Here is a 12,669-nt window from a genome sequence, read left to right as displayed (position 1 = left end):
AGTGCCAAATCGAGTGTGTTGATATCACAGCGAAAGCACTTCATATTTTAGGAAGACTGAGATGCACTCAGCCAGCCACGAGAGAAAAACCATCAACCATCATCGTAGAGGATATGATATCGCTCACTGGCAGCTTGGAATGTGTGGGATCCGTGGAAGTTAGTGTGGGAAAGTCCTTTGAGCAGGAGCAAGCGGAATCTGGTAGTATAGATATCCTCCAAAGACTAAAGATACTCACAGAGGAAAATGGTACCGTTTCGCTGAAAGGATTAACCAAAGGGAAATTGGATTCGTTGACTTTGTTGGAAATTGAAGCCCACAATATTAACATTTCGGGAAGTTTGACGGAGGTGTCAGCCGTGAAAATTGTCGCAGATAAAGATTTACATCTCACCAGGGAAAGCAAAATCAATTCATGCGAGTCAGTAGAAATTAATGGAGAGTGGATTACAACGGCTGGCTCAATCGAAGAATTTAGCCATCTTCAAATACAACCATGGGCAATTGTGAACTCTGGTCAAATAGAGTCGGTTCGGGAAGCTTGTGATATTACCTTATCCTCTGACCTTGCTTTGGTCAACAGTGGAATTTGCAGGAGCCAGGTAACCTCTCTGGAAGCACCATTCTTGTTAAGCCTTCCAGGCGAAGAGATTGCTGATGTAAACGATGTGACGAAGTGTGAACTGGTTGGGAGAGACAACATTAAACTGGAAAGTATCACTTGCTTCCTTGGGGGCTCTGCCCTAAAATCGAGTAAACGGATCGAAAACAACACGGTTCTGCTTTTCAAATTTTTGGCCTACGTAGCGTGCATACCCGACGCCAAAAGCGTAGAAGCGTGGTCAAAAGCTGGAGAATGGCTGAAGAATATTCAGAAAGAATACGAGGCAAGCAAAGACAGCCAGTCATCCGAATCGTTGAGATCCTTGAGCAGAGGTTCTATGCAAAACGCAGAAATCAGCTTACGCCTGGACCAAATGTACAACATGGTGAATAACTTTGTTGCAGAAGTTCTGAAGAACGGCATTGAGTCTTTCGACGTGCAAAAACTGGTTTTCATCATTACAAGCGAGAGCGAGAGATACACGAAGATAAACGTGCTGAAAGAAAAATTGTTGGCAATCCCAAGAAAGGCAAGAAAGATGCGGGAATTGATAAAGAAACGAGGAATGAAGGCTTTCAAATCAATGAAGGAAAGATTTGGCTTCTCTGAATCAAAGAAGAAAAGTAATCAAGAAGATGGTATTCACGAATCTGGCTCTTACTGTTTTGGGGAGGGTGTCACTTTCACAGATTCATTCTATGAAGCACTCTTTGATGAGGTATTCTGCGACAATGGTGCCCAATTTGCTGGAGATGTTGCTGTTGTATCTAAAGAAATTTTTTTGAGCAAGAGGGAAAAGAGGGCTATTGCAATGCTGCTTTGCGCAGATGAAGTGTGCAGTGTGGGTGATATTGCCAGCAGTTCTTTGGAGATGAAATCATCCCGGGGAAAAGTTCAGCTTGTTGGAAAAGTTGAAGCAGATCAAGCAACGATTGAAGCTAAGTCGGGCATTGATCTGGCTTATCATGACAAAAGAGAAGGACGGGTAAAGGCAGATCACAAGTTCAAGAGCATTACGATGAAAACTAACAAAATCAACGAGGTTAATAGTTTTCTGAAAGGCGAAGGAGTGTATGAAGATTTAAAGATCTCTGATCAACTCGGCTTGGTGGTGACAGATCAAGATGTAGTTCTTTCAAGCTGTAACCTTTATCATGGGTACGGGCTCAATCTTAAGGCGAGGTCAGTTAATATTGACAATTCTAGCTTGAGGTTTGACAAAGGAGCATCCATATCATCAGATCAGACACTCAATGTCAGCGGCTCATCAGTCACGTCTCAGAACTCTGTCTTGCTGAAGTCTGTTGAAGGAAATGTAAACTTGGATTCGTCAAGTCTTGGAGCTGGCGGCGTTGCAGCTCTAGTATCAAGCAAAGGATCAGTTTCGATGGCTGCTAGTTCAGTTTCTGGTGAGGAAGGTGCCGTTGTGAAGGCGAAGAAGGACGTAATTATTGATGTCGGAGAAACGAGACACAGCACTTCTTCGTCAGATAGAGGTTTTTTTAGTTCCTCAAAAGATGTAACATCGTATTCCATTGTTTCAAAATCGAGTATCTCTTCTTCGTCTGGAAGTGTATCGATTGAATCAGAAGAGGGAAAGATCAAAGCGACAGCCACAGAAATCCAGGCAGCCAAAAACATCGCGATTTCAGCGAAGGAAGATGTCGTTATCCAGGACAAAGTGACTGTTCGAGAAGAAGAGCATGTGAGGAGTAACTGGTTCAGAAAAAAGAGAACAAGACAAAGAACAGATGAGCAGCATCGCTCCTCTTTAAATGCTGGTGGATCACTTACTATTTTATCCAGAGATTCTAATGTGACCACGATTGGGACTGATTATTCGGTCAGTGGCGACATGATGCTTCAAGCCGCTGGTACTGTCTTATGTGAGGACAGGATACTGTCACAATCAAAGGACGTTCAGTCAAGTGGATTTTCATTCTCGGTAGAAAATGGTCTATCGCTTGGGGAAAAATCCGAACGAATGATGCAGCAGCGTTTAGCTGGGCGCACCATGAAAGTTGGTGGCAATTTGTCTGTTTCAGCGAAAAACTTTGACGTGAAAAATGCAATGGGTATGGATGTTGGAAACATGATTATTGATACCGAGAACGTTAACTTTGAAGGGGCACAATTGATAAATTCGTATTCCTGCAAAGAATGGTCGATCGGATTTGGAATTCAGTCACCGGGTACAGTGAATGTAACCTCGGCAAATGCTTGCTCAAAACAGAAGCAAATCGTCAATCAAGGCATCACTGTTCGAGGAAGAACTCATTTCACCGCAGCGCAAAATGTGAATTTGACTGCATGTAACCTAGAAACTGGTGCTATCACTGGGAACATTGAGAATTTGCATGTCATTTCCAAGCAGAGTGAAATAGAAGCATTCGAGAAGACAACAAGTGTTGGCTTTGCCATTGGTCCAAGATTTCCTATTCCCGAAAAGTTCAGTTGCAGCGAGAATTCGGAAGTTGGGAAGTTTGTAGAAAAGGCAAGCGGAATCCATTGCAGTGGACCAATAAAAGAAGAAGACTTCAAAGTCGGTTCTATAAACCTCAAAGGTTCATCAGTTACGGCTGATGCAGATATTGGAAATTTTGCAAAGAAGATTATCTCGGAAAAAGTTTCCAGCTACAGATCCCAGTCCTCGTTCGGATTATCCTTAGGGGTCAATAAAACCGGAGTAGACGTGGGCCTGAGTACGAGCAAGAAATCAATGGCCATGGAACACCAAGGAACTATTGCATCCTCTTCAGGAATTGTTTCCGAAGAAATAAAGAGGTCCGTTAATACGGACTATAGCAAACACGCAAGAATCACCGATATTCGCAAATCGGCATTTGGATTAAACCTGAGAGTAGCGAAAGACGGTGTGGGCGCAGGGATTCAGGTGAATGATACAGGTGCAGGAGTTTTTGCTTCGAAAGAAAAAGTAGGAGGTCACGTGCAGTGTGGAGATAAAGGCTTTGCTCTATCAGGTGGTACATCAGGGGTTTCAGGGTCTTTGCAAAATGGCGAGAATAGCATTGGTCTTGGCCTGTCAAAGGAGCAGCTTGATATAAATGTCAAGTCCAAAGACAGTGCTATTGGTACATCACTTGGGAAAAGAGGGATATCTGGGTCTGTCCAACATAAAAACTTTGCAATGGGCGGCTCATTGTCTAAACAATCGAAATCAATTCAAATGAGTGCGGGAGAATTTAATGCTGGGCTATCCAGAGAAAAAAACTCGGCGACTGGAGAGAAAACTACCCGCGCAGCCGTTAAAGTCAAAGAGTTTGGACTTTCTGGATCGACATCTAAGCATTGCAGAGCAATTGACCTCTCAGCTGGTGATGTGAAGACTGGATTTAAGCGAGAGAAAGATAGCAAGACAGGCGAGAAGACCACTTCTGCAAATGTTCAAGTCGCAGATCTTAAACTTGCTGGTTCAACATCGAAGTATTCGAAATCGCTCGACTTTGCGGCTGGTGATGTGAAGACTGGATTTAAGCGAGAGAAAAATAGCGAGACAGGAGAAAAAAGCACTTCCGCAAATGTTCAAGTCGCAGATCTTAAACTTGCTGGCTCAACATCAAAGCATTCGAAATCGCTCGACTTTGCGGCTGGTGATGTGAAGACTGGATTTAAGCGAGAGAAAGATAGCAAGACAGGCGAGAAGACCACTTCGGCAAATGTGCAAGTCGCAGATCTTAAACTTGCTGGTTCAACATCAAAGCATTCGAAATCGGTCGACTTTGCGGCTGGTGATGTGAAGACTGGATTCAAGCGAGAGAAAAACAGCGAGACAGGAGAAAAAACCACTTCCGCAAATGTGCAAGTCGCAGATCTTAAACTTGCTGGCTCAACATCGAAGCATTCGAAATCGCTCGACTTTGCGGCTGGTGATGTGAAGGCTGGATTTAAGCGAGAGGAAAATAGCAAGACAGGCGAGAAGACCACTTCGGCAAATGTTCAAGTCGCAGATCTTAAACTTGCTGGTTCAACATCGACGCATTCACAATCACTCGACTTTGCGGCTGGTGATGTGAAGACTGGATTTAAGCGAGAGAAAAACAGTGAGACAGGAGAAAAAACCACTTCGGCAAATGTTCAAGTCGCAGATCTTAAACTTGCTGGCTCAACATCGAAGCATTCGAAATCGCTCGACTTTGCGGCTGGTGATGTGAAGGCTGGATTTAAGCAAGAGAAAAATAGCAAGACAGGCGAGAAGACCACTTCGGCAAATGTTCAAGTCGCAGATCTTAAACTTGCTGGTTCAACATCGAAGCATTCGAAATCGCTCGACTTTGCGGCTGGTGATGTGAAGGCTGGATTTAAGCAAGAGAAAAATAGCAAGACAGGCGAGAAGACCACCTCGGCAAATGTTCAAGTCGCAGATCTTAAACTTGCTGGTTCAACATCAAAGCATTCGAAATCGGTCGACTTTGCGGCTGGTAATGTGAAGACTGGATTTAAGCGAGAGAAAAACAGCGAGACAGGAGAAAAAACCACTTCCGCAAATGTGCAAGTCGCAGATCTTAAACTTGCTGGCTCAACATCGAAGCATTCGAAATCGCTCGACTTTGCGGCTGGTGATGTGAAGGCTGGATTTAAGCGAGAGGAAAATAGCAAGACAGGCGAGAAGACCACCTCGGCAAATGTTCAAGTCGCAGATCTTAAACTTGCTGGTTCAACATCAAAGCATTCGAAATCGCTCGACTTTGCGGCTGGTGATGTGAAGGCTGGATTTAAGCGAGAGGAAAATAGCAAGACAGGCGAGAAGACCACTTCGGCAAATGTTCAAGTCGCAGATCTTAAACTTGCTGGTTCAAGATCAAAGCATTCGAAATCGCTCGACTTTGCGGCTGGTGATGTGAAGGCTGGATTTAAGCGAGAGGAAAATAGCAAGACAGGCGAGAAGACCACCTCGGCAAATGTTCAAGTCGCAGATCTTAAACTTGCTGGTTCAACATCAAAGCACTCGAAATCGCTCGACTTTGCGGCTGGTGATGTGAAGGCTGGATTTAAGCGAGAGGAAAATAGCAAGACAGGCGAGAAGACCACCTCGGCAAATGTTCAAGTCGCAGATCTTAAACTTGCTGGTTCAACATCGAAGCATTCGAAATCGCTCGACTTTGCGGCTGGTGATGTGAAGGCTGGATTTAAGCGAGAGGAAAATAGCAAGACAGGCGAGAAGACCACTTCGGCGAATGTTCAAGTCGCAGATCTTAAACTTGCTGGTTCCACATCAAGGCATTCACAATCACTCGACTTTGCAGCTGGTGATGTAAAGACTGGATTTAAGCAACACACAAATGCCCTGACTGGAGAGACAACGACATCTGCAGATTTTAAGGTGGCCGATTTTGAACTTGCTGGCTCTACTTCTGAAAATTCCAAATCATTGGTTGTGAAAGCAGGTGACGTTACAACTGGCGTTCAGCAACAGACAAATGCACTGACTGGAGAGACGACGACATCTGCAAGGTTTAAGGCGGCTGATTTTGAACTTGCTTGCTCTACTTCTGAAAATTCCAAATCATTGGTTATGAAAGCAGGTGACGTTACAACTGGCGTTCAGCAAAAGACAAATGCCCTGACGAGAGAGACAACGACATCTGCAGGATTTAAGGCGGCTGATTTTGAACTTGCTGGCTCTACTTCTGAAAATGCCAAATCATTGGTTGTGAAAGCAGGTGACGTTACAACTGGCGTTCAGCAACAGACAAATGCACTGACTGGAGAGACGACGACATCTGCAGGGTTTAAGGCGGTTGATTTTGACCTTGCTGGCTCTACTTCTGAAAATTACAAATCATTGGTTATAAAAGCAGGTGACGTTACAACTGGCGTTCAGCAAAAGAGAAATACACTGACTGGAGAGACGACGACGTCTGCAGGGTTTCAGGCGGTTGATTTTGAACTTGCTGGCTCTACTTCTGAAAATTCCAAATCATTGGTTATAAAAGCAGGTGATGTTACAACTGGCGTTCACCAAAAGACAAATGCCCAAACTGGAGAGACAACGACATCTGCAGGGTTTAAGGGAGCTGATTTTGAACTTACTGGCTCTACTTCTGAAAATTCCAAATCATTGGTTATGACAGCAGGTGACGTCAGAACTGGCGTTCAGCAACAGAGAAATGCACTGACTGGAGAGACAAAGACATCTACGGGGTTTAAGGCAGGTGATTTTAAACTTGCTGGCTCTACTTCTGAAAATTCCAAATCATTGGTTATGAAAGCAGGTGATGTTACAACTGGCGTTCAGCAACAGACAAATGCACTGACTGGAGAGACGACGACATCTGCAGGGTTTAAGGCAGCTGATTTTGAACTTGCTGGCTCTACTGCTGAAAATTCCAAATCATTGGTTATGAAAGCAGGTGGCGTTAAAACTGGCGTTCAGCAACAGACAAATGCCCTAACTGGAGAGACAACGACATCTGCAGGGTTTAAGGCGTCTAATTTTGATTTTGCTGGCTCTACTTCTGAAAATTCCAAATCATTGGTTATGAAAGCAGGTGACGTTACAACTGGCGCTCAGCAACAGACAAATGCACTGACTGGAGAGACGACGACATCTGCAGAATGTAAGGGGGCTGATTTTGAACTTGCTTGCTCTACTTCTGAAAATTCCAAATCATTGGTTATGAAAGCAGGTGACGTTACAACTGGCGTTCAGCAACACTGAGACAAATGCACTGACTGGAGAGACGACGACATCTGCGGGGTTTAAGGCGGCTGCTGGCTCTACTTCTGAAAATTCCAAATCACTGTATGTAACAGCAGGTTATAGCTATCTTACAACGGGCGTTCAGCAGGAGGCATATGCACTCAGTCTAGAGTCAACGCCTTGACGCTAAGACATATCTGCAAGTTCGAGTGGATTCCAGGACCCGTTTTAAAGAACGGAAATCGGTTTTAGTTTTGTATCTTATTTGTTGATATGCTTCTCCATCTTTTTTGATCCAGTCGTAAGGCTAACCGAAGCTAAAGCCAAAGCAATCACGTATTTACTTTGTACGCTGAATTGACCACTGCTTTGATTAGAATCGTTCATTCCAGTTAAAGTTATAAATTACAGAATTCTTATCTGCGTGCTGCTAGAAGTAAATTAGTGTAATAAGAAAAGTGGAACCTAAGTGATATTTTTTATGATATCATCAGTATTCTAATGTAGAGGCCATTTTAGGTTAAAGGTCAATTTATTATATAACAATTATTCCATGAGCCCAAGTTGGATATGAAGTGATAAAATAACCAACGAGCGCGTAGCGCGAGTTGGTTATAATCACTTCATATCCAACAAGGGCGAATGGAATAATTGTTTTAGTAAATTCTCAAACCGGGTTTTGCCGCCGATTTTTATTTCCACAATTTTACAAAGCGTCCGGAAAGAGCATCTTGGCGCACTATTTTCCATATGACGTAAAACTTCGACTACTGGGTCATAGTCGGAATTTTTTAGCCAATCAGAAAGCTAGAAATGCAATAGTCGGAGCTGAATATTTACTAAATCATGATATACAATAAAATTCCGCAAGTAAGGTCCTGTTTTTTGGCAAGTTATCCTAAACACGTACTTACATATTTGGCAATTAGCACAAATTTAGGCAGTGTAGCTTCTTTAGTAGATTCTTACTTTCTGAAGAAACAAATTACATTTTAGGTAATAAAATTGAGGGCTACTCAACCTATTCCTTATATAAAAGTTGCATACCAATCAAGTTAGTATTTATCAAAAAATGAATATGATAAGAAAAATCGAAGCACTGATCACATTCATTTTGAAGTCCTCCTTCAGAACTAACATATACACGAACCGTGATGCCTTTCAACTGCATGTTTCAAATTTTAGGCTTAACAGTTTCTTGTGTATAGATGGTCTAACTGGCGAATCATAGGCTAACAGTTTCTAAAGAACTAGGTTCTTACTTGCGGGTTTTTACTCTATATTTTACTGGAAACGTGCACTGTTCGCGAACTATCTGTCAAGTTGAGCAACCGTGATGGAGATGGAAGTGTGAGAATTAACTCAGCCTCTGTGATTTGCACTCAGATTAAGGATATATAACAATTATTCCATGAGCCCGAGTTGGATATGAAGTGATAAAATAACCAACGAGCGCGTAGCGCGAGTTGGCTATAATCACTTCATATCCAACAAGGGCGAATGGAATAATTGTTTTAGTAAATTCTCAAACCGGGTTTTGCCGCCGATTTTTATTTCCACAATTTTACAAAGCGTCCGGAAAGAGCATCTTGGCGCACTATTTTCCATATGACGTAAAACTTCGACTACTGGGTCATAGTCGGAATTTTTTAGCCAATCAGAAAGCTAGAAATGCAATAGTCGGAGCTGAATATTTACTAAATCATGATATACAATAAAATTCCGCAAGTAAGGTCCTGTTTTTTGGCAAGTTATCCTAAACACGTACTTACATATTTGGCAATTAGCACAAATTTAGGCAGTGTAGCTTCTTTAGTAGATTCTTACTTTCTGAAGAAACAAATCACATTTTAGGTAATAAAATTGAGGGCTACTCAACCTATTCCTTATATAAAAGTTGCATACCAATCAAGTTAGTATTTATCAAAAAATGAATATGATAAGAAAAATCGAAGCACTGATCACATTCATTTTGAAGTCCTCCTTCAGAACTAACATATACACGAACCGTGATGCCTTTCAACTGCATGTTTCAAATTTTAGGCTTAACAGTTTCTTGTGTATAGATGGTCTAACTGGCGAATCATAGGCTAACAGTTTCTAAAGAACTAGGTTCTTACTTGCGGGTTTTTACTCTATATTTTACTGGAAACGTGCACTGTTCGCGAACTATCTGTCAAGTTGAGCAACCGTGATGGAGATGGAAGTGTGAGAATTAACTCAGCCTCTGTGATTTGCACTCAGATTAAGGATATATAACAATTATTCCATGAGCCCGAGTTGGATATGAAGTGATAAAATAACCAACGAGCGCGTAGCGCGAGTTGGCTATAATCACTTCATATCCAACAAGGGCGAATGGAATAATTGTTTTAGTAAATTCTCAAACCGGGTTTTGCCGCCGATTTTTATTTCCACAATTTTACAAAGCGTCCGGAAAGAGCATCTTGGCGCTCTATTTTCCATATGACGTAAAACTTCGACTATGGGCTCATAGTCGGAGTTTTTTAGCCAATCAAAAAGCTAGAAATGCAATAGTCGGAGCTGAAAATTTACTAATTAAAGATATAAAGAATGGCTTACAAATTTACAAGTAAATGCAATGGATTTCTATTTTTCATGTAGTATTGCAGTTGATTGATATTCTCTCTTCCCTAGGTTAGTATTTGCGTCAATTGAGGAGTATTATTGCAATTTGCATTGTTTCTAGTAACGTGATGCACTTTTCTGTTTTTATACAGTCTCTACATCTTATTCCAAAATGGCCACCATTTTACTGTTCTTTCTTATTTTGCTGTCAATTTAGCCCTTTTACCTTATTCTTTAGCTCAAAATTCAAACAGAAAAGATTTGGCTTAATTAAATGAGGAACGAAGGCCTCCCTTGAATGCCAACTTAGACCGAATTCGTAAATGGCGGGTAATAAATTATTCTCTTCTCTTTATGCTGATTTTCCTCAGTAGCCTCGTTAGCATGTAAAAATCGAAAAGAATTTTTGCTTTTAAGGAGGCTCGAAATAGTTTCTCCCTTTTTCAAACAAATAAACACATTCTGTCCTTAGATACAGTTAGGGAAATCATATCAAGACGAAATTTGGCAAGGGTATTAGGTACCTATCGTAGATTTCTCACATTATGTTTTCCTCCAAAATAATGTTACCATGGCAACGATATTAGGCATTTCTTTGAGCCTTAAAATCAACATATGTGGTCCTTTTTGAAGAAACGGGACAGTGAAATTTTCCCATTCATCGTTACCAGATAATGTTAGAAATACTCTCTAAAATATTTAAAATTCAACAAAATCTGTAGGTCAGTTTTTCAGAAAAATAAGTTTTTTTGAATGGTCTTTAATTATTTTTTTCACCTACAGAATTTTTTTAAATTTGAAAGACAAACGGTTTAAATTAATCTAAGCTAACATGCAAAAATTAAAAACAATTCACCGTCCAGAAGCGGAGATATAAACCAGTAAAGTTGCAAAATCAGGAAAAATTAGGGGGTTACAAGATCAGCATTTACGCATGCTGCTCCCTCTCATTCGAGTCCGCGCGCGAGTGGAGCTACAGGTCAACACAAACGGATTTAAGTAACTATTAAACCGTTTAAGTAGAATTTTCGTAGTTTTCGTGAATAGGAGATGTCTATTTATATGCCATGTATATAAGAATTGGAGAAAGGTAAGCAAAATTAGCGGTATTTGTTTATTTCTGGTGACCCATTTAAATCATGAGCTGACGCAAGCAGCTTACGAATTGCGTGTGTGGCTTACGCCCGCGCGCTCAGCTGAAAACCCTTAAATCAGGCCAGTGAGGAAAATTAGCATAAAGAGAAAGGAATGATTTATTACCCGCCATTTATAAATTCGGTCTATAATATACTAAAGTGGCGGTCGAATTAGGTGTATTGGTGAGTGTGTAACAGGACCATGGGCCTAGCCTGCGTTGCGGGCGGTAGAAAGGGAAGGGGGAAATCGACCGCGCGCGAAGCGAGAGGAAAGAGCGCGCGCGCCCAATTTCCTCCTCTTACGCCTGCCACGCAGGCTACCATGGGCCCCGTTCCCCATTCCAGACAATATTCAGTTATATAATGCAAAGCTGTTCTAGTGTGGCTATGAATCAGAAACTCAAGAGGTAATCGTTTCATTAAAGTTATGCCATTTTCCAGACCACATTTGACAGATTTGACAGATTTTTAGTTTCCTACCATTTACATCACCGACGCGCTTCTTGTCTTTGAACGGAAGCGATCTCCAAGATAAACTCTAAAACGATTTAGACTTTTTCTTAGTAGGTAATCCGTTTGACGGCAGTCATAATACTAATTTGGATGAAGTAAATTGGAATTATTTCGGCTACTTCATGAAGCGCTTTGCGTCAAAATCAGGTGTTGGTCCATCCTACACCAGCGATAACGTTTGTTTAATCGATCAATCGCACAGGAAATCAAAATTTGCGAGAAATAGTGTTTGCATGTGCACGCACCTCCCATCGTTGCTCCACTAAACTAAAGGGAGAAAAGGAGAAAGGCATTTTCCCTGTCCGTTTGAGTAGGCCAAGCATTTCAAATGTGCCAAGTTATTCAAGTCCTCACGAAGGAACTAAAGTAGCCGAATAAATCCAGTAGGCCAAGAAGGTAATTCAAAAAAATCAATCAAGACAAGAAACTAAATAAGGTATCATATATGAATTATCTACCAACAACCCAGAAATCACTGCTGGCAGTCAGTTGCCATTTCTCTCGGTGACTGAGGAGGAAAGCCGTGAAATTGAAAGTATAATTTTCCACTCAGTTTATCTCCATGTTGGAGATGACTTTGGTATATTCCATTTTTAAATCTTGGAAAAAGTCGGGTAATTTTGTGATGCGAGTAGTCATGAAGCAAAGGTGTCTCCGGTGGGTTAGCCTAAGGTCGGGAATCCGGAATCCAGAATCCGGAATCCGGAATCCGGAATAGGAACTTGAATCAAAGTCATTTAAAATAATCCAGCGCCTTGCAAATGTTTACTTTCATTTCGCTGATTAATTTGTCACATGCTCACTCCTTTTGGGAGGGGATTCGTGTTGTAACTTCGGAAGAACATCCAACTGGGCTTTTTCTTTTTCTTTATCATAGGGGTGATCATCGCGCTCGATTTTCTTGATCACACTCGTTTGATGATCTCTCAAGGGTTCGTTCGATTGACCCTAGAATAGGCATAGTGATGATTTGAAATAGTATGTTTGGCGTAGTTTTTAAGCAACTAGGATGTTGAAGATATGTTTAAAATTTCATTTTAGCAGGTGTTTGATAATTTCCACGTGAATCTTTGTAAAAGCGAGGGATTTCTGACTTCAATTCTAACTATTCTTAGTCCGGCATACGGTCGATCGAACGCATCTTTACGTTGTACGTGCATTACTTA

The 12,669-nt window shown here is 41.5% G+C and overlaps 2 protein-coding genes across 2 annotated transcripts in view; both read left to right on the top strand.

The window, feature by feature from the left end:
• The window catches only part of LOC138011363 (pneumococcal serine-rich repeat protein-like), a 20,710-nt gene extending 9,273 nt beyond the window's left edge, over positions 1-11,437 (top strand). Inside the window, exon 4 of the mRNA XM_068858330.1 lies at positions 1-11,437. This exon is cut by the window's left edge and continues 2,364 nt beyond it. Coding sequence (XP_068714431.1) covers positions 1-7,283 — 7,283 coding nt within the window. The 3' untranslated portion in view covers positions 7,284-11,437.
• Positions 1-12,669, top strand: part of LOC138011364 (solute carrier family 41 member 1-like) — a 330,107-nt gene that overhangs the window by 31,653 nt on the left and 285,785 nt on the right. The gene's annotated exons all lie outside the window — the stretch shown is intronic.

The sequence above is a fragment of the Montipora foliosa genome, chromosome 7, assembly GCF_036669935.1.
Source record: "Montipora foliosa isolate CH-2021 chromosome 7, ASM3666993v2, whole genome shotgun sequence".
NCBI lineage: Eukaryota > Metazoa > Cnidaria > Anthozoa > Scleractinia > Acroporidae > Montipora > Montipora foliosa.
The sequence above is the reverse complement of the archived record's forward strand: the minus strand, read 5'-3'. Positions and strand labels throughout refer to the sequence as shown.